The sequence below is a fragment of the Dendronephthya gigantea genome, unplaced genomic scaffold (assembly GCF_004324835.1).
Source record: "Dendronephthya gigantea isolate DGI-Jeju-01 unplaced genomic scaffold, DenGig_1.0 000010F, whole genome shotgun sequence".
Classification (NCBI taxonomy): domain Eukaryota; kingdom Metazoa; phylum Cnidaria; class Anthozoa; order Malacalcyonacea; family Nephtheidae; genus Dendronephthya; species Dendronephthya gigantea.
This window is the reverse complement of record NW_021163020.1, coordinates 2,579,463-2,601,947: the sequence shown is the minus strand read 5'-3', so window position 1 is coordinate 2,601,947 and position 22,485 is coordinate 2,579,463. Positions and strand designations below refer to the sequence as shown.

Genomic DNA, 22,485 nt, shown 5'->3' with positions numbered 1-22,485 from the left:
GCGAGAGCCACGCGCGATGACGACATTTAATTCAAAATGGCGGCAGATTTTAAAAAATAAAGTAGCAAATTAATTTAAAGAACACTTTAAAATTTAAAGGGAACTTTGCAACATTGGTTTCGAACGTTTTTAAATTAAAGTTCCTTGGTAGATTTGGTAGTACTTAAAGTGGACTAGTTCTTGTGAAATTCATCGGAATCCGTCTGGATTAAATCATGTATTGAAGACCGTAAGTTTTATTATTTTATTTATTTATAATGTTCGTCAGTCGTCACAGTGGCTCGTCATTCTTAACAAAAAGGCCCCACAGAGTTCGAGCTCCAATGGGGTCCCTTGCTTACAATACAATATTAAATAGTAATACAATATTTACATGCTAGACATTATTACAATTAAATTACATATTTACATTCAAACAAGTCTATTTCACAATATTTATATGAAACATGGATAACTCTAAAAAGCATAACTTTACAGTAAGGCTACAACGAACGAAAAAAGTTTATTTACTAGAATAAATAGATATTTTATTATAGTGGAATTGTAGTGGATTCTGTAAATACTTATATATATATTGTTCATTCTATTAAGCAGGCAGCTTAGATGGGGGCAAAACAATTGGGAGCCAATACACGATAAAAATTGGCCGTAATAAATACTATTATGATTAACGTCATATAAATATTCCCTGTTCTATTCACAAAATTTCGAGAGTTAGTTCGAAGTAGGGGGGCTTCAAGCATAATAATGATATACCGATAATTTCGCCGTCATTTTTTCCACAAAAGAACCGACTTTTGGGATATATGACAATATCAGTTAATTTTAACTGGCTGTATCTAACAGTTATGCGATCTAAACGATACTAGACTACGCGTGTTTGCCAACAGCGATATGGATCCGCTAAACACGAACTTTTAGTTTACGGCGACAGTTGAATACCCAGCTTTCTCAAGAATCAAGATTGTCCTAATTTCAAACAAAAATGTCTCTTGTTCTATTGTCAATGATCATTCTTCATTTTGCTCAATGATTCATTTTTCTATTGCCAATGATCATTCTTCGATTTCTGCTCCAGCTACACCGCTCTTGTCACCGATATCAGCCACGCCTATGTTTATCTGAGAGTCAACGATAATATTACCAAATTCCTTTTTTAACACTTCCTTCAAAACATCAGGAATATTCATACTTTCTAAGAAAGCCGCAGACACAGTTAATATAACCTCAGAATTCGATGAATCCTTCATTTCATGAATCCCATCCAATACATTCAAACAGGTTTGCCGATTACCATTTAGGTTCGCGTCATTTCTGTCCGAATTGGTGGTGTCTTCATTTCTACCAAAAGCTGATTTTTCAGTTAAACTTTTAAACTTGTTAATATTTTTAAAACTTTCATACTCATTGGGAGGGTTCTGCATTACTGCATTGGCCAAGTTGATAGTGATAGTCTTGTCCAAACTGTCAACGCTGTTGCGGTTTGTAACAGAATCCTTAGTACTTAACATGTTCTCCGAACTTTCGGACACAACGGCAGCCTTACCAACTGCTACAGTTCTTTTGTCCCTTCCAGAATGTAGGTTGAACCCATCACTCAGTGACGAGGATGTCGTGGTGGCAGGTGCATCCCCCAACCCCCACTTTCTTATTGCGACAAGTTTTCGTATTAAAACGGCTTTGACTTTGTTGTTTCTGTAACAGCACAAATACGGATCTATACACGCGCTCGTTTGCTGGATAGTTAAAAGCATGTAGAAATACTTCTGAAACGATTTCGGATCGTGGTAGTTTGTGACGGAACGCCACAGTTGGAATATGGTCATCGGTAGCCATGTTAGCAGGTATAGAATTCCAAATATCATTACAGTTCGCACGTTGCGTTTTGCCTGGACGATAGCGTTGCTGGTGATGCTATAGTTATGCTTTAGCGATTGTTCTTGGTTGGCTACTTGACTGCGATGCATGGACGCCAAGCGATATATCGCATAGTGCAGTATGAAAAAGATCAGCATTGGTAACGCCACCAAAACAATCTTTAGGTACTGCGATTTGATCATATCGTAATAGGCGTAGAACCCAACGAATAATGATATTCCATAAATTATGATAATTGCCATGGTTACCGCTCTCTTACGCAACCAAAGTGTGTACCTTAGAGGCCTGTAGAAGTATATGAGCCGATCAATGGTCAGCATTAGTAGATTTAAACTTACGCACACGATGGCAGACTGACCGATGGCGCGTCTTGATTGGTTCATCGTCGTGGGCAGCTTTTCGTTGGTGTTCAACCTTACGATGAGCAGGGGTAGGTACACCCCGCACGATATAAAATCAGCCAGGGCTAGAGACACCAGTAATATCTCTGAAGCACCGTGAAGTTGTCTGTGCAGTAAGATGATCGCGATAAGAGCTAGATTACCGAGACTACCAAACGCACACGAGAAGCCGTTGACCGCGGTCAACGTTCTAGACATGGCTCCATCAATCGGCATAAAATCTGCCCTGCTTATTTCTTTCATCGTTCAACCCGCAGTTAATCTCCTGGACGCTTTTCTCACAGTACCTTCGTTAACGTCTTTGAAGTTCTCTGAAACTTTGGAATAAGGATCGTTTCGCTCATCTAAAGGCTTGCTGAAGTCTTTGAGTTGGATAAGAGTTGCTCGCTTTTAGTCCTGATTACGCTGAGTCGACGCAATTAGTCTTTAAAAAAAATGACTTGTTCTCTTTCAGTAACACCTGTAGGAAAAGCAGAAATTCGTTATATTACAACGATAGCCCGTCAGAAGTGTATGTGTCTGCATGCAGCAACAAATGTTTGATAGCAATGAAGTTTACGATAATATCAGAGCGCGTAGGATCGTCGAGCCATTTTGGGAAACAGTGGTCATAGGAGGCAGCTGGAGAGCACTTATTGTTCATAGAAAAGTATAGTGGTTACTAGGCATATGGACTATCATATGACTGTCGAGTGGGGCGACTAACAAAAAGGCCCGGTCACCGTTAGAGCGATATTTCGGTGTTTAAGCTTAAAGGTCGTGGGCAACGGCAAACCACAAGCTAAGTAGCTTCTGTTGGCATTAGTTCCTCAACTTAGAATTATGTTGCATCATTGAGTTTACATATCAAGAAAGTTTCCTTTTTATTTCCTCGTTTAGCGTCAAAATTTCAATGTCTATGCTCTATAGCTTATATATGGCCTACGTCCAGGCAAAACACATGCATTTAATGCTTCAGACATTGCTTTCTACACTCGTATGCGTCGTCATTGCATGGTAGCGTTAGATTAGCTTTGAGTTGTCATTGAAAAGAAAGTAAGTGAATACACTCGAAACGTTTCGAAGAAATGCTGTGCTGTCTTTAAGTGCGTCGCGCCCGATACATTTAGTATTGTTTAATTACTTTGCAAAAGAGCTTATTTCAATTTATTTTTGTATCAGCGCCTGTGCCACAAAGATTCTTTATAAAACCTAAAGCACGCGTGCTTGATTTGAAGGCCAATATTTCTCGCATCCTGTCAATTGTCAATTTATATTTTCTTCTTTATATTCAGTTGCTTGGCGTATAATGATGGCAACTTGTGTACTTCACATGATAAAGAGGAAATTGGCAACATATTACAATGGCGGGCGTAACCAGCCTGGAGCTGGGGGGGGGGGCGTGCACCCCTTGCATATCTTTCGTTTGCATATGACGTCATAATCTGTCATTCGGCGCCATCTTGGTTGATTCTACAAAGTTTACTTTTGCTTTTCAAGAGAACAAACTGCGTTGATTTACTTTTTCCTTGTTTATTTTGTAACTGCTTATCATTTCTGTCGTATTATTTATTGGATGGGTATTTAGATACAGAAACGAAAAAAATATTTGTGCACATGTTTTGAAAAATCAACCAATATGGCGGCAATTGCAAACCAGCTATTGAATTTAAATTTATGCCACCACCCCCTCCCCCCTTTCTAAGCACACAAAATTTTATCCGGTTTTATTTTATATGATCTTGCATCAAAGCTTTAGTATGCCCTCAAGAGATTAAACGACAGCCCTGGGATTGGGTTGTTTTGAATGGAAGAGCATTTACTAAAGCATTTACTAATATTACACGTGTATGAAATAGTTCTATGAATGGGTCTTGGGTTTGGTTGACGACGTTTTGAAACGGTTCGAGTGTAGCTTTTCCTGTGCAGAACCAAATTTGGGATGCTCCATATGTTTGCCCCAAAGATTCAAGGAATTCAAACTATTAATCTAAAAGACCTTATAAGAATCCAAAGGAATTTATCCACGAGATGCGAGAAGCAGATAAATCCGCTTCATGAAAATGAGCCTGTTTTTATTTTACTCGAAGGATTTTCGATGAGAACGACGCTTATTTGGCAACTTAATAAACATTAATCGACAACTTAATGGGAAATCGCTAAGCCGCAAATAGCACTGAAATCGCACTTGAAAGAAAGATCTTACAGCATTTCGTACAGCTTAGTAGATTGGGCGAAAGATCTAGGAATGTTGATGGACAAACACCTAAGTTATGACAAACATATCTCTAAAGTAGTATCATCTTGCCTCCACAAATTGTGCCAGATAAACCGAGTTAAAAACAACTTCGATAAGAGCACACTCACCATGATAATATCCTCGTTAGTGATCAATAAAATGTTATATTGCTCCACAGTGTGGTCAAATACAACAAATGCTAACATAAAGAAACTTCAATCGGTTCAAAATTTTGCAAGTAAAATAATCACAGGATCTAAGAAATATGATCATGTAACCCCATTACTTAAAGATCTGGAGTGGCTGACTGTCGACAAATTGCTCTATTTCCGTGATGCGGTTATGACTTATAAATGCATGAACACTTTAGCGCCAAAATACCTCTGTGATATGTTCGAGAAGAGAACTTCTATTCATAATAGGTCAACTAGGTATTGCAACTTAGTACAAATACCCCGGTTCAAAACAAGTACAGGTCAACGGTCATTTGCGTATAGAGGAGCTGTGATTTGGAACAACCTAGATAGTAAACTGAAGGAATGTACATCACTTAAGACTTTTAAAACTCATTTGAAAGATCATTTACTGTCATTTTAGCCTGTTATCGACATTGTAAATACTATTAGCTTTTTAACATTCTATTAAACATAGTTTAGTTTTAATTGTAAATTATCCAGTATAATATAATTATTTCTTAAATATTGCATGTAAATAGGTTCTGAAAAACCCTTCTGGGAGAAACTATTAAAATTATCTATCTATCTATCTATATTTTATTCTCCAACTTGCATGAGCCAGTTGTTGACTAAAGAATAAGTTGTTGACTAAAGAATAAAAATCGAGTCTCCACTGCCTTTCAAATTTTTCTTGGTGACGTACGTGACGTGACGTTCAGTTCACAAACACAGTTAGGATTGAAGTTTTCACAAACAGCTGTAAGTCAAGTATCATGCAGTTGATTGAAGTTATTACAATTTGTTGATGAAAACTGAAGCATAAAACGTGGACTATAAGCTCTCGAAAACCAAATGATTTACTTCAAATCCGTTTCAAAGTTTCCATGTCAATCTCGAAGTGTCTATGGTATCATCTACTTCATTCATCCGATGCTACCTAAGTCAATCTCTTGACACATGTGGTTTTAGACACCCATTGATTGCCCACAACATTCAGAGCTAGAGTCACGTATTCTCTTATGTTTCTTATAAGTTATAACATCCCCAAAAGTCAGTCAGGGTGAGAATGGTTACGTATATATCAGGCATAATTCAACCATATATACCGGTGCTATTCCAATCTCATATGATCGTGGATAAATCAATTGTGCTGCGCCCTACCGCCAGTGTTGCCAACGGAAGTTACAACAACGCGCTTCAAGCATTCGTATTGTAAACAACGTTACTGACAAGCACGCGTTTGTGGGGTGGAGATTAACGTTGTTCAGAACTGTAGTCATCTGAGAACAATTTGTGCGTTCCCATCTCATCTGTGTTTACTGCTATCAAGGCTGCTTTCCACTTGCGCGTTTTTTATACGCACGTACACGTACGGAAAATTTTAAATGCTTTGAACTTTTTATTATTTAACATCTAGGTCAACTAATGCATACTAAAATAAGCAGAAAACTAAGTTCCTTCGATTTATTCACTTCGTTTTTTCAAAGGTAACAGGTGTAAGGATTTAGACTTTTACGTGCGTGTACGCGTGCGTATGAAAAACGCGTAAGTGGAAAACAGCCTTTACAATGAATTAACGTGGCTGGACTATATATACACTAGATAATACTTCTGATATGACTTACTAGCCGTAGAGGCGTAGTAATACAATCCATGCAGTGTGTGGAGCGATTGCAGAATACCCCGCAATTTTTCAAGCCACGCTTTTTAAATATAACGGATACGTGGATACGCAGTCAGCTAATGCATATGATTGTAAGGCATAAGAAATACATGACGTAAAAGACAGACGTAATATAAACGTAGGTATTAGTTTTAAGTGGATACGCGGATACGTGGATACGCAGTCATTTAAGATTTTAAAGAACGAGGCATACAGTATAGTTTAAAGAGATCAGATTCTCAAGCTAGAGGTAGCTTTATTTTTAGTGGATACGCGGATACGTGGATACGCAGTCGTTTAATATTTTAAAGAACGAGGCATACAGTTTGTTTAAAGAGATCAGATTCTCAAGCTAGAGGTAGCTTTATTTTTTAGTAGATACGCGGATACGTGGATATGCAGTCGTTTAATATTTTAAAGAACGAGGCATACAGTATAATTTAAAGAGATCAGATTCTCAAGCTAGAGGTAGCTTTATTTTTTAGTAGATACGCGGATACGTGGATATGCAGTCGTTTAAGATTTTAAAGAACGAGGCATACAGTATAGTTTAAAGAGATCAGATTCTCAAGCTAGAGGTAGCTTTATTTTTTAGTGGATACGCGGATACGTGGATACGAAGTCGTTTAAGATTTTAAAGAACGAGGCATACAGTATAGTTTAAAGAGATCAGATTCTCAAGCTAGAGGTAGCTTTATTTTTTAGTGGATACGCGGATACGTGGATACGCAGTCGTTTAATATTTTAAAGAACGAGGCATACAGTTTGTTTAAAGAGATCAGATTCTCAAGCTAGAGGTAGCTTTATTTATTAGTAGATACGCGGATACGTGGATATGCAGTCGTTTAATATTTTAAAGAACGAGGCATACAGTATAATTTAAAGAGATCAGATTCTCAAGCTAGAGGTAGCTTTATTTTTTGTGGATACGCGGATACGTGGATACGCAGTCGTTTAAGATTTTAAAGAACGAGGCAACAGTATAGTTTAAGAGATCAGATTCTCAAGCTAGAGGGAGCTTTATTTTTTAGTGGATACGCGGATACGTGGAACGCAATCGTTTAATATTTTAAAGAACGAGGCATACAGTGTTTAAAGAGATCAGATTCTCAAGCTAGAGGTAGCTTTATTTTTAGTGGATACGCGGATACGTGGATACGCAGTCGTTTAATATTTTAAAGAACGAGGCATACAGTTTGTTTAAAGAGATCAGATTCTCAAGCTAGAGGTAGCTTTATTTTTTAGTGGATACGCGGATACGTGGATACGCAGTCGTTAATATTTTAAAGAACGAGGCATACAGTATAGTTTAAAGAGATCAGATTCTCAAGCTAGAGGTAGCTTTATTTTTTAGTGGATACGCGGATACGTGGATACGCAGTCGTTTAATATTTAAAGAACGAGCATACAGTTTGTTTAAAGAGATCAGATTCTCAAGCTAGAGGTAGCTTTTTTTTTAGTGGATACGCGGATACGTGGATACGCAGTCGTTTAATATTTAAAGAACGAGGCATACAGTAGTTTAAAGAGATCAGATTCTCAAGCTAGAGGTAGCTTTATTTTTTAGTGGATACGCGGATACGTGGATACGCAGTCGTTTAATATTAAAGAACGAGGCATACAGTTTGTTTAAAGAGATCAGATTCTCAAGCTAGAGGTAGCTTTTTTTTAGTGGATACGCGGATACGTGGATACGCAGTCGTTTAAGTTATAAAGAACGAGGCATACAGTTAGTTTAAAGAGATCAGATTCTCAAGCTAGAGGTAACTTTATTTTTTAGTGGATACGCGGATACAAAATTCTTTTAGTATAAGTTTAGAGATATAAAGTAAAAAAAGACGCAATTGTTCAGTTGGTTATATTTCGACTCTATTTTAGAATCATGTGAAACCAGACTAAATTATTTACATGCTTGTTAGGATCTCTATACAGGAAGATGACGTAATCAACTGTAGAAGCGAGAATTATCGCGGAAACACAAGTAATTATTTCGATGCTTTGAGCCCATTGTTAAGTTCCGGCTTACGAAACTTTATATGTAAAGTTTGTAGGTATAGTAAGATGTAAGAGTTATTATTTTGCAGAGATTGAAGGAGTTTAGTATTAGTCGATCTGTAAGTGATCAGAATACGAAAATGGTTTGCCAGAAACGTTAGTGTCATCATCATTAATATTATCGTAAAGATAATAGGATACAATTTGCGTGTTCACATTCTGTGACATTTTTGGCGACGGCATTTTTGAGCGGGTACGAGTGTTCAGAAAAACGTTTACCGAAATTCCTTTCCGTTTTTCCTACATACCCCTTAGCACAAGCTGGACACGTACGTAAAGTTATAAACTACGTTACTACGAGATACATAACAATGAGCTTGAGTGGTTGTGTCAAAACCGTTGTAGCTTTTTATTTAGAATTTTCTCAAGAAATTCACCTTGTTTCCCAAGATAAGGAATTACCAAACTTTTACTCTTGTGTCTTCAATTCATTTAACTTCACTTCAAAGTCATTTGTAACGCGCTCAACACAGGAAGTATAATGTTGTGTTTTTAAACCTTGTGTTTTAACACTAATAGTCTAATAAGTTAAGATTAATAACGTACGGTCGAATACGCTCAGCTTATTAACCACAGACACATGAAAACGCTGTTCACAGTAAATAGCAATGAAAACGAGTACATATCGTGCAGATACTCGAGAACGGAGACTTTTGAAGACGATGACGTAAGCCGCTGACTTTATTTATTAAGTCAGCGAGGTGCGACATTGAGATCGCGGCCGCTGTGGGCAACGAATAGACGCACAGCAGTTGTAAACTGACACTCTTTGAATTTTATATTTTTCCATTTGAAAAGCAAAACAGTTGGACAGAGAAACTCGCGGCTATACAACAAGAACCGAAAAACTAAAGCACATGCATGGATAAGGGAATTCAAGTCTGTGCGAAAAAAAAGAAAACGTGTAGGACAAGTTCACAGTCACAAACTGAATGGACTGCATTAGCAACACACGATGCTGCTACACAACACCTTGACGAGGGAAAAAGCTACGAGAGCTATCGGAAAAACAAAAACAGTAAATGGACCTACGACCGTCTCAAAGAAGAAGTTTTGTGCAATAAAGATCGACTGATTGGTTGGCTTATGGATGAAAAGCTTATAGCTACGAGCAGGAAATGCGGACATTGCAATGAGATCATGAAATTGGTAATCGCAAATGACAGATCGGACGGTTTCAAGTGGGAATGCAGGAGGCAAATCAAAGGGAAACGACACAGGGTTGAAATATCGATTCGAAAAGACAGTTGGTTCGAAAAAAGCAACCTGACTCTTGCAGAAATCGTTAAGTTAACATACTGGTGGTGCAGAGGGGTAAGCCAAGAGGACATTCGGCACGAAGTTAACGTTAGCGAGCATACGGCAGCAGATTGGGACAGCTTTTGCCCAGAGACTTGCGAAGTTACACTTCTAGAGCGAGATGACAAGATCGGGGGTGCAGGAAAGAGTGTTCAAATCGACGAGAGTAAGTTTGGGAAAAGAAAGTACCATAGAGGACATAAAGTTGAAGGACAATGGGTATTCGGAGGAATCGAAGAAGAATCCCGCAGATGTTTTTTGGTCGCTGTTGAAAAGCGTGACGAGAAAACTTTATTGCCATTAATTCAGCGCCACATAGCCGAAGGTAGCACAATCATCTCAGATTGTTGAAGGCGTATGTGAATCTTGAGAAGCATGGGTATGTTCATAAGTGTGTTAATCATTCTAAAGAATTCGTAAATGCAGATGGCGACCACACCAACAAGATCGAAGGTCATTGGCGACAGGCGAAGGCAAAGATGCCTGATTTTGGCGTAAGAAAATCCATGTTCTCATCGCACTTAGCTGAGTTCTTGTGGCGTTACGAACACAAAGGCAATGACTTGTTTGAGAAATTCCTTATAGATGTAAAAAATATATATGGAAATTTTTAAGAATTATCCATACTGTAATATAGCGATGCGAATGAAGTAAGAATGGTGTTAGAAACTATAATGTTGTTATTGTCTTGTGATGAGCCGTATAGGTTCAATTTGTAATAAATAAATGTTTACAGCCAGAGAGCGTCTGATAAGTTTCATAATATTAATTAAGTTATTAAAATAAAGTTTATTTGAGTATCATATGGCAGTCGTGCGGCTGAACTGCATGAAACTTTAACATCAATAGACGAAACATATAAATGAGTAATTTGCGTTTGTAATAGAAGTAAAGACGTTTACTCCCAATTTATATATGATCATTCAGAGTTTGTTTATCTGTTGACATTGTCTAAGTTTTACTCGGGAATCGGCATGCTCGACGAAGCGTCTTTGATTTAAGGTCTATGAACTTTAAAATATTAACCGACTGCGTATCCAACGTATCCGCGTATCCACTTAAAGTAATACCTACATTTATATTACGTAATCTATGGAATTACCGCTGACCTATTCATTGCTTTACAATTTTCGACTGCGTATCCGCGTATCCAGTGAAATAGTGGCTACATCATTTCCATGACTAGTGGACGGGTATTCTGCAATTTAGCCCAGTGTGTCGCTGTGATTAAATATACATATACTAACGCCAGTAACGGTCTAAAATAAGGCCGGTTAGTTTAGTGCTACACAGCCTAGTGACAGATAACTATAAGCGTCTTTAACGTTCACAATAATAGGACGTTACCTGATTTCTCTAATAAACATCAAGACTACGACACACAAGCTTTTATTCAGGCGCTCCTCTCTTCTTGTTGTTTGCGAGTTGACTTAGTCTGTATTTCGACGAAAATTTCCGTTATTTGTCTACGTTGCCATTAGTATTTTGCCTGTCAAAGGTTGTTATGCCTGTGCATAATATACACTACAAGAAGAACTTTGCTTAATGACAAAGCGGATTTAAAAATCGACAGGATATGTCTTACGAGTTATCATTCAGAATATTGGACCAGTGGCGGAAAGATCCCTTTATAGCACCATTTTAATAAATACTAAACGCCTTCGCATACATTTCCGTTCACGGTATAAAATTAAGAGGCTGCAGTTGTTATCATTTACGTTTGGCTTTTTCTCAATTCTAACAGCATGATGCATATAGGATGTTATGTTCAATGAGATTTTTATCAACATTTCTAAACTTTTCGCGTATTGGAAAAAGCTGAAAAATTGTCTTAGGTAATTGAAGTATACACTTCAAAGCCAAGCCGACATCGTGAATTTTTAATGTTATCGTTATTGTTGTTGTTATTGTTACCGGGGATGCAGTTTTCAATGAATTATCACGTATTTGTAATTTGCTAATATTAGTACTACGACATGTGTGAGTGGTTGCGTGATGTATATAGTGCAAGTGCGGGAATATACAATCATCAAAGATAATAAAACAAAAGTAACCAATACGAAAAACTCGCCCACAACCGGCCGGTTGATTGAAACGAACAAGATTAGAGCCAACCTTGGGTGAACTTTTACAGTTTTACTCATGCAACAATGCCTTTCCTGCCTTTAGCTGTAACATGATGAAACCCAGGTCCGTGGGGTGCAAAACAACATTGTTGAGACATCCGCAAACTTTTGAAAACGCTCTCCAGAGTGGAAGCTTTTGAAAACGTGACGAGTACGGATACGTGTGGACGTCTGTAACCGCTACTAATTGGAAACGAGGACGTTATCGCTGAAACTTTATATCAACCCACACAAGACGCACATTGAAAATTGATCCAAACCATTTCGTGAATTATTGCCTTTATTGAATTGAAAATCATGAACTAAACTATCAGGCTGACTATAATAAAGAAATCGTGCGACACTAGAACAGCCTATTGCAAAGCCATGCAGTGATAGAAATGCAGGGTAACGGTTAAAACTGGAAACACCTGAAAAAATCAGCAACAAAAGGGCTTACTCGTTTTTTTTTTACTTTTAATAACTTTCTACGGGATTCGACATGTTAACTTTCAGAAAAAAATACCGCGCACGATATCTTACCTCCGCAAGACGTGTCCAGCAACTAGAAACTGCATTCGGGCCCAGGCATTATCGGTAATATGTAATTAGCAACATGCTGTGAAATAATTCCAGCCGTAGTCGTAACGTTTTCGCGGATTCGTGCATGTGGACGCCAGAATACGCAACGAATCCGGATAATAGCTACGTGTGCATGGATATGCAGATTTTTGAGTCAAATTTAATCTCTACGTACGTTTTCACGTGCGCAACCTTTTAGAGCCTGGGCCTGGGGACAGCTGGACGGTAGTTCTCAACTATATAACTGGAGCGACAAAATAGAGCTTCAATTTGTAGAGAAACAATATAGAAGATAAGAAAATAGAAAAACAAATTTCGGAATCACATATTTAGGTTTACATAAAATCTGTTTGAAAGTTTCCCTTCTGCTTTGATCAAAAATAAAGTTATTCGTCAGCTTTTGGACTGACAAGTATTTAGAAGCCTGAATGAATCAATTGGGAATTGTGTACGTGTTCCTAATAAACGAACGATTATGAAATTTAATGCGATACTAGCAGATATATTGCTATCGTCCTGTTCACTGTTCACTTCTAGCCAATCAACGACTTGCATTATAAGCATTACGTCATTTCATGTAAAATTATACTCCAGTGAACTGTAATAACTAATAAATAACATTTAAGAAATAGAAAACCTATTCCGTGTTTCTATACAGTTATAGAAACACGTAATATTATATAAGGCTATAACTATAACTGTGGTAGTTTGGGAGAACTCGAAATAGCGAAATAACTCGCCCTACGGGCTCGTTTTCCCACTGATTATTTCTCGTTCTCCCAAACTCCCACGCGTGTTTCTATAACTGTATAGAAACACGGAAAATGTTTTCTATTTTTCTATTATTACATTATTATTATTTATTATTACATTATTATTATTTATTACAGTTCACTGAATTCACCTGTCGAGTCGCAATACTATATTTCGAGTTTATATTTCGCTATTTTTGGTTACAATTTTAATTTGGGGGAATTTGGGGGATCTTTCATTTTTGCAGTAAGTGTTATAATCATGAATTCCATACCTAATTTTAGTGTGCAGTGATAACAAATTTTTGCCGTGATAAAAGTAGAACGTGCAGTGATAACATGAGAAATGTGCAGTGATAAATGGTATTTTCTCAACCGACCTCACTCTGTCGAGATGGATTTATAAGTAATTGTCCCCCAAAGGCCCGAAATGCTGGAAATGAATTCATAGCGACTCAAAAATACCGAAAATTTTCTGCAAGAGGTCCTGTAGACCACCTCCACCTGCAAGACCACCTGCAATTCCCCCATCTTTATATTACCAATTTCCAGTTAGGACCATTTTTATCATGCTCCCACTCTCCACTATACTATTGTGATGATATGTGTATAGTGATAAAAAAAACTTAAATCTAGCTATGATGAATTCTGAGATATTCCGGTGTGTAAATTACAGCAAATTTTGTACGAAATCGAAACGATCTCTTCGACTTCGCCGGGCAAACTAATCTCTTCCAAATTTGCAAGAGAACAACACAAGTTAATCCTATTGATTTGTTGTGCAATATTGTTAAGCGTAACAAGGTGGAACAACATGGTTGACAAAATTGTTCATGGGGTGCAGCGCAACATTGTTGAGGCCTGTTTTCATCAACCGGGAACAACTTGAGCGTTTATTGCCGTGTAGTTGCCAAATGTACACAGATATAAGTCAGTTTCTATAGCAATTTATTTACACATTGACACGCATTCAATACTGTTGCCAGAGATGTGGGCGGGAAGCGTTTCGGTAAATAAATATTAAATAAATAACATTTAAGAAATAGAAAACATTTTCCGTGTTATAGAGTTATAGAAACACGCGTGGGAGTTTGGGAGAACGAGAAATAATCAGTGTCACGTTATTTCGAGTTCTTCCAAACTCCCACAAGTGTCTCTATAACTGTGTAGAAACACACGAAAAATGTTTTCTATTTCTTTTATAATATAACTCAATATTTTAAAACGCACAAAATACTACTATCCAGATTCAGAGTCAGATCAGTTGGAAATGACTTTAATATTCACGATCTAATAACCTCTCCCCCCGGAAATGAACATTTTCTGTCATTTCAATGAAACACACTCAAGCCAGCAGTGAGGTTTAGTGTGGTTATGAAGTATTCTCGTCTCCATGTGGATTTCATTTCTTTTGCCTGGGCTTGGAAATACAGGAACTGCAACATCATGACAATGGTTACCATGGCAATAAAAGTCACTCCCATGAAACACGAGATCAGTGCGATTCGCCGACTGTCACGTGACAGGATTCGATCTGCATCCTGGGACGGCGATTTCCTGCGGTGCTAGAAAGCCAGGGAACTGGGGATTAGGAGTAAATAGCGAGTGAATAAAATTTTGATTCAAACTAAAGGAACCTGTCTGACTTCGGCCTATATATCGTAGTGTTAGCGCACTTGTGTCGGTGAAAAATCACCTTACTCCCAGTTTCAACGGTGGCCCTCTAGCTAGTGAGAAAGTATGACTGATAAAACATTCTTTTTTCTTTTCTTGCAGTCCGAATTCAAATTTTAGCGTTTCCTGCAATCTGATCGGCTACGTGAGCGGTCCGTATGAGGCCGTACGAACCGCGCGAGATTTAAAAGCACAGAGCCAACGCTATGAATTCGAACCGCAAGAAAAAATTAAATCTATTATTTACCAGTTTAGTCGGTCCGTACAGGAAAATATTTCCCTCGGTCTAAAAAATAACAGCCCGAGGCCGAACAAAAACGTCCCTCGGCCTTCGGCCTCGGGCTGTTTTTGAGACCTTGGGAAATATTTCCCTATACGGACCTATACCAATCTGGTAAATAACATATATATATCAAAGATATAGCTAGCAGTTACATACTATATATATTTTTGCATTTATTAAGGTTTTCACAAGTTACCGGTACCTGTCGAGATTTTATGAAGTTTAAAATACCAAGGGGTGGGAAACATAACAAGGAAGATGCTAATGAAACAACAAGTTCTGTAGGCCAAGCGCGCTTCGTGATGGTGGAAGAAGGAACATCTGGTATCTGTTGAACGGCAATGTTCGGAATTTCACCGAGTTCTACCTGAGAAGGTACAAAATCCACGGGGGTTATTTCACAGTTCACAGTTAGTTTTTTGGGTGTAAAAGGGGTATGAGAATGATTTGTATCAAATCCAAGAAACATTATTTGTATCGTTTTACTCGGGCAGATAATTGATAAATAGTACGGTTTTCCTGCATGTAATTTCCTGCTTTGGCTTGGCTTGTCGTAGGAAGTTGTCAATAGGCATTAGTGAACTTAAGCAAGTGACGTTTTTGACAACACGTATACGTTGACCGGAAGTAAAGTTTTTGTTTTCCACCAATCACAATCCTTGACCCAGTCTTTTGACGTTACTCATGCCGTTTCTGTTGTTAAAAACGTCACTTGCTTAAGTTCACTATTGAGGACCGGAAGCGGCGAACGATAGGATTGAAAACGGGAACGTAAATGACGAGTGGCGTGGGCGTGTGGTGGTCCCTAATCTTTATAATCTCTATGCGTTAACCTACAACAAAGCGTATTTTATATACCTCGTTTTCCATATTCCACGAACCAAATTCCACGAACTAAAACCGACTAGAAAATTTCTTCCGAAAGTTACCTTACGTGAGTTCTCAACGCTAGAAACGTTTACGACGTCATAATCAGTAATAAGGTTTTTTAATTAAATAGCGCGTGAATGCCGCATGCCTTCCTCGTGCAACTTGCGTGGTCTGGACGCAAAAGAAAAGGCAATGGGGTGAGGCAGGTCTGATAATCACACTGAATATGCCAAATATACCTACTAAAAACAAAGCCGGGTTAGGTCAACGTCTTGACGCAACTGAAAAGATTTATAATCTTTTGAGTAACAAAGATTTGAGTGACAATGTATAATGCAATTCAATGCATGGTTAGGCTGCAATTGCGCAATAGGTTATCTGACTCTAGATCATGTTATTTCGGATTCATCATTCTGGATTCATCATCCTTCAATTTTGTAGCTTTTTCAAAATTTTTTTACCCAATGAAGTCGGATACGATATTTGGATAGATCAGAGTTGCATGAATGGTGCATGGCTACAAAAGCTCTGGATTATGTGTTTTCCAGAAAACATACCCGGAAATATAGCGTTATGATCGATAACGAAAATAAATTTGTGCATATTATTCAATATTTACGAGTACAAATGCTTTTACTACTTTTGGCAGTGAGTATAGTGAGTAGTTTGAACAAAAACTGAAATAGTTGTGTCACATTCGGAAAAGGAACTGCATGCATTTCCCTTATAACCTTTCACTGTTGGAGATATATTTGCATCACGGAGCCATGTTTACATGCATGCATGTATTTCTAGTAAAAAAAAGATATCCGTGTTCTTAATTACTCACCTTAGCGACAAAGTATGTTTTGACGTATATTCATTCATTGGCTGGCGGAAGACCTTTATTGATTTCCCAAATTCATGCAGCGCAGACCGAGGAGGCTGTGTTTACTGCAAAACCGTGCATTTATTATCGTAGTTAATATACTTTTTAATGCAGATGAGTCTAAAACTTTCAAATATTTGCGTATACTACGACAAACTATAAGCATCAACCAATCAGTACTAATAGCGATCCTTATAGAATAATCACTAAATCCGCCGACCTGCTGGTAAAAAAACGGTGCACTGATTAAGCGAAACCTCCACTATAAGCCGTTACTTCTAGGTAAAAGACAAGCCATCAAGATCGGATCTAGAAAGCTGAAGGAAGTTTTATATCGAAGAAAGGGATGGAACTTTGGTTGTTCTATATTGTAGCTGTAGCGGGATGTAAGTTTATTTAACTTTTTAAATTCCGGACTTGATTCGCCGTCGTTTTGTGCGGCCATCTTATTTGTCCTTTAAGCCGCGGCTAGCAGTTTATAGCGACGCCCGTACGGAAAACAAAAACGTACTATATAGGTGATAATGGTTATAATTATGATTGGGGGATACATCGTTACACAGCCCGACAAATTGCTTTATAGAAATATCCAGAACAAATATCATTTATTGCATGAAGTGTATATGTTTATTGAACGTGTTAAGAAGACGATTGTTATGCTAAGCCGAAGTATTGCATTCATTCTTGCTAAGCCTGCATAGCTAGTTATCACTGCATTTTCACTGCAGCACCGCAGTTTCAAATTTCATATGAATAATGGCCTATTAATACAAAGAGCCACCACGCTTAAGCATCCAGGCAAAGGCACCATCGATCGGTATCACGTATACCTTACGCATCTTTCAAAAACAAATGATCATATCTATTAAGTCGCTATTTCGAGTCACTCTCTAGGCTTAGCAGTGCATTTATAGAAGTGCTTTACAATGAGTATTTTTTTCAAAAAAGCTTTCAAAACTATAAGGCGCCAATCGGCCATCGATGGTATTGGTGTAGTGAAGAACATCCCGGCTTCGGGATTTATCATACTGCAGTATGATTCTCAATTATATTCTTATATTCTTTCTCGGATTACATGATACAACGAGATCGAGCTTCTTCGATGTCGATGGTTCTTCTATAATATCGACTGTATAGATTATATAGTCTAGATGCGTGGCTTTCCTATTTGAACCTATCAGCGGCTGACAGTCGATAACAGATGTAAAACAACATGTTATATCATTGCTTTGATATCTATTGAGCCCGATTATTAGCACTTTTCGAAAACTAACGAGGAGAAGAGAGTTGAGCATTGAAGAGAACAATGCTAGTTTACATATCGAGATACGCTGAATACCGCGGTATCTGTCCCGGCCACAAAGCATTTTTCGGCAAAGTCAAACATGAATCAGAATGAAGTACTTCCCCTGGATTGACTAACAACTTATTAAATATATGTTAATGAAAGTTTGTTTTCAGAGTATAATTCAGTATACCAGCTGAAAGAAATAGATCGTAGCATCGTGCATGTAATATCATACAGGTGTAAATTGTAAAATCGTGCGATGTCTCTTTCAAGTCTTCAATATTGACAGCAAATTTCCATTTACGTCAATATATGTACATTGCTTATCCAGAAGAGATCTTTTTGGAGTTGGTCTTTTTGTCTATAGAATATGCACCTAGCCTGTCAAGAAGTGATGTTTTTCCAGTTGGTTTTTTGTCTATATATAGAATATGCACCTCAATTCCTGTCAAGAAAGCACCTTATCTGTCATCCACGGCGCTGTCATCTAGGAATGCTGTTGTGTGCAAAATAAACGTTCCTAGATAATTAGCATCGTTTAGCAACAATTAAATCTTCAAAATAGCGCTGCATGTGCCGAACCTCCTGCCTTTGGCTTTGTTTCCTACACAGAAGCTCAATGCAGATAACTAATGTATCAGGGTCGAATAATTCTGAATGATTGAACGATACCAAGCACTCTATCTACATTCATTGTGTGAAGACATGAGGTACATGTCTACATAACGATTCCATGACAAGGATTTCTATGTTGAACGCGTTCCCGCCGCGTTCCTGCATCGTGTGCGGTCTGTGTCGACCTCTACGCTCAATAATTTCTATAACTTCTATTGTAGTTTTTACATGCGTTCCCGCTGACAAGATTTACGACGATCAGGTGAAGAATCAGTGGTTCAAAGATGGAAATAATTTAATCAAGAAGAATTTAGGCGTTAAACCAAACACAAACCCAGCGAAGAATGTAATTTTTTTCTTAGGTACGCCAGCATTAATTTTAATACACTGGATATTTTCATACCAATGTCGTGCGGTTCCTGCAAAATTCAGTTGCAAAATGAGTGCAATTTAGCCCCTTTTCCGCCGCGGTAATTGTTCGGCTTAAAAATACTTTCCATCATCCAGGTGACGGCATGGGAATCAGTACGACGACTGCGGCGAGAATATTTGATGGTCAGAGTCGAGGAATATCTGGTGAAGAGAATGTTTTGAGTTGGGAAGAATTTCCTTATACAGCAATATCAAAAACCTATAACGTCGATGCTCAGATTCCTGATTCAGCCGGGACTGCAACAGCTTTTGCTTGTGGTGTAAAAACAGATGAAGGTATAATATATATTTGCGGCGTGTCTAAGTTGTATTCAGTCTTCTCACAGCGGTAAAAGTTGGATAAAATCACAAATTTGTGCAAGAAAAGACCCGGTATCCTAACATTCTTCGTATGAACAGCTTATCGTAGGCCCGGAATTGATTAAAAAAGTGTGTTTCCTTAAATGTTTTTAGGTATTCTGGGTCTTAACGAAAAAGCGGTATTCGAGGACTGCGCCAGCGCTGCTGGAAACGAGGTCTTGTCAATCTTAACCTATGCGGAAAAGGCAGGGATGAGTACTGGTTTAATCACGGACACACGCGTGACGCATGCGACACCCGCAGCCTTCTACAGTCACTCGGCGTCGCGAAATTGGGAGAATGATCAAGCGGCACAGGGGGACTGTGTCGATATAAGTGAGTAGAGCACGTGTCTATCATGAAGACAAGGTGGAGGTTGAAGAAGGTGTGGGCCAAGAGAAATGGGAAAGGTTGGGGTCGCCCCCCTTTCCAATTTCCTAATGGCTCTAAAACTAAGAAAGACTGTACGAATGTTTTATCCATATAGCGTGAGTTATGGCAAGAATGTGTGATGGTGGTTGAAATGTGCATGCGAATTTCGTCAATGCTGTAGTGTATTGATTTGATGATAACATCGTCTGAAGTCCTTTCTTTAAGGCCATGTTACACGGTGCAATTTTTCTTTCAACTTGCAATGCAATTCTACTTTTAAGAGATACAAATTTGAGTGAAGGGTCTTCAAAATGTAAGTGTGAGAAACGCCTTGGAGTGTAATAAAGACAGAAGTTTGGTAGTTGACAAGTTTACATCTCGCAAAAGAAGAATTGCATTGCAAGTTGTAAGAAAAATTGCACCATGTAACAGGGCCATGACTCAGAGTTTACTCAGAAAATGACGTAGCGCCACCGAGTCAAGTGGCAACGAGCGTAAAGAAATATTTGAATTTTTGGTACATGCATGTGATCAATTAGAGTGTTCAACTTTGAACCTTCCTCACAAACCTCATTCAAAGCAAACCTTCCTCCGGGTGGTACCCGCGTACCCGCAGCTTTTTTGCAACTCTGCCTTTACTCTTCTCCCAGGCACACAATTGATAAACTATCCCTACGGCGATGGTATCGACGTCGTTCTCGGAGGTGGTTGGAGAAGCTTCTACAGCTGCGGAACAGTAGCACCCGATGGTCAACTGTTGAACGATTCAAAATGCCGCCGGGATGGAAAAGATTTAACAAAGGAATGGGTGAAGAAATATAACAACTCTGCATACGTGACTAATAGAACCCAACTAAATAATGTTGATGCAAGCAAAGTCGATCATTTGCTTGGTAAGTGTTTATATTGGGTTCTTACTCTTATTATTATAACCTTACTAAATTAACATCGTCGTAGGAAATCTGAAATTCATTTGCTTTTATACCAAAATATAAACCTGATTCCAAGATTAATCTGCAAGAGAAATCGCATTTGATTGGTTGATATTTCCTCAAAAGTACTCGTAGTAATGAGGGCCAAAACTCAACTCAACTTTTTTCCCCTTACAGGACTGTTTTCATCAAGTGGCATGACTTACGACATTCTTCGTAAGAAGAAGAAAAAAACGTTTGAACCAACGATGATAGAGATGGTTGAAAAAGCTTTAGAAATTTTAAAGAAGAACCCGAAAGGCTTCTTTCTTCTTGTCGAAGGTAATAAGTGGAATCAGTAGACTAGGGTGAAGACTAGTTCCTCGTAGTTTCTTTTTCAATGACTTGATTTTGAATTCATTTTCAGGTGGGGAAATCGACTGGGCACATCATGAGGGAGCGGCCAAGATATCCCTTTCCGAGGCCTCTGCTTTTGCCGAAACTGTGAAGAGAGCGAGGGAAGTAACCAATGAAAGTTAGTATCATCTGTAGCTTATTTAGACTGCAAAAAGACCCATCCAGGAGGACTTCGAAATCCTTACTTTCTTTCTTATATTGTAGATGAAACTCTGGTGATCGTAACGGCCGACCATTCCCATTCATTTGTCCTTTATGGGAAGAAAGTGAAACGTGGCAACCCCATCCTGGGTTTTCAGGATACAAAATTCCCGGATGGCAAACCTGGTCTGACTCTCTCCTATGCTAACGGTCCTGGGGGACTGAAGTTTGAGAATCAGTCCCGAGCGAATCTTACCGGAGTCGATTATACCGCAGACGATTTCCTCCAGCAGGCGTTGATTTATTTCCGTAGCGAGGACCATGCAGGCGAAGACGTTGGTACGTCGGTTATAACCAACGGAATTGCGTCTAGAAAAGGGCTAGATTTCGAGCACACCGTCGAACATTATCACCCAGCGTGAATTTACGCCTTCTCCGCAAATTTACGGAATGGCAAGGGTGTAGGTTCGACTCCTGGGGGAGAGGAGGGAGGGGTGTTAAGTTGCATATTTTGTAACGTTCATGAAATGAAGAAAGTCCAATACTCAATCTACAGTTTGAATAACTCCACTAAATTATTATCATCCTACAGATCCACTAAATTACTTCATCGATTAACGATCAAGCTGATATATATCAACATAGATCTTGTATGGAATGATATCAGTTTTCCATGAAAGGAATTCCTCTGTGCTCATTGCAATTCCTCTGTTATTCTTTAAGGAATCTATGCAACAGGACCTTCTGCTCATCTCTTCCATGGCGTGGTGGAACAGAACTACATCTTCCATGTTATGGATCATGCCCTCTGTCTCACCGAAAGCAAACAACAGAACTGTACAAAGCCCTACGCCCGTGGCGGCCCCGCTCCCACTACAGCTCCCCCACCTACCAAAGCCAACTCTGAAAGGCTTTCATTCAGGGGCCAGGCATACTTCGTATTTGCTGCAATGCTAATTTCTCATGCTATTTACTATTAATTCTATCACAAGTTACAGTTTTCAAGAATACAGTATATTACCTTTCCACTTAGATTGCCTGATTAGATTCACTTAGTGTCTAATATAACTGCCCACTGATTTACTTGTATTTATAGGAATTAGTCTTGTTAAGCACAGTGAATGAACGTTAATAGTTTTTCACGTT

At 38.5% G+C, this 22,485-nt stretch overlaps 2 protein-coding genes and 1 pseudogene across 3 annotated transcripts; 2 read left to right on the top strand and 1 right to left on the bottom strand.

Annotated features, from left to right (window-relative positions):
- Nucleotides 1-48: 48 nt before the first annotated feature.
- Nucleotides 49-22,485, top strand: LOC114518258 (alkaline phosphatase-like). 2 transcript variants are annotated; one of them, XM_028538224.1, is made up of 11 exons: nucleotides 49-229; nucleotides 15,268-15,461; nucleotides 17,107-17,210; nucleotides 18,949-19,089; nucleotides 19,235-19,435; nucleotides 19,613-19,834; nucleotides 20,521-20,763; nucleotides 20,980-21,123; nucleotides 21,209-21,316; nucleotides 21,403-21,678; nucleotides 22,063-22,485. In XM_028538224.1, exons 3-11 carry the CDS (start codon nucleotides 17,171-17,173, stop codon nucleotides 22,317-22,319), a joined length of 1,632 nt encoding a protein of 543 aa, XP_028394025.1. In that variant the 5' UTR covers nucleotides 49-229; nucleotides 15,268-15,461; nucleotides 17,107-17,170; the 3' UTR covers nucleotides 22,320-22,485. The 2 variants fall into 2 exon arrangements, with proteins under 2 accessions (XP_028394025.1, XP_028394024.1); XM_028538223.1 differs by lacking the exon at nucleotides 49-229 and adding an exon at nucleotides 13,280-13,376.
- LOC114518260 lies at nucleotides 583-2,100 on the bottom strand. Its single transcript, XM_028538226.1, has one exon. It carries the CDS (start codon nucleotides 2,058-2,060, stop codon nucleotides 1,056-1,058), a length of 1,005 nt encoding a protein of 334 aa, XP_028394027.1. The 5' UTR covers nucleotides 2,061-2,100; the 3' UTR covers nucleotides 583-1,055.
- On the top strand, nucleotides 9,196-10,421 carry LOC114518259 (annotated as a pseudogene).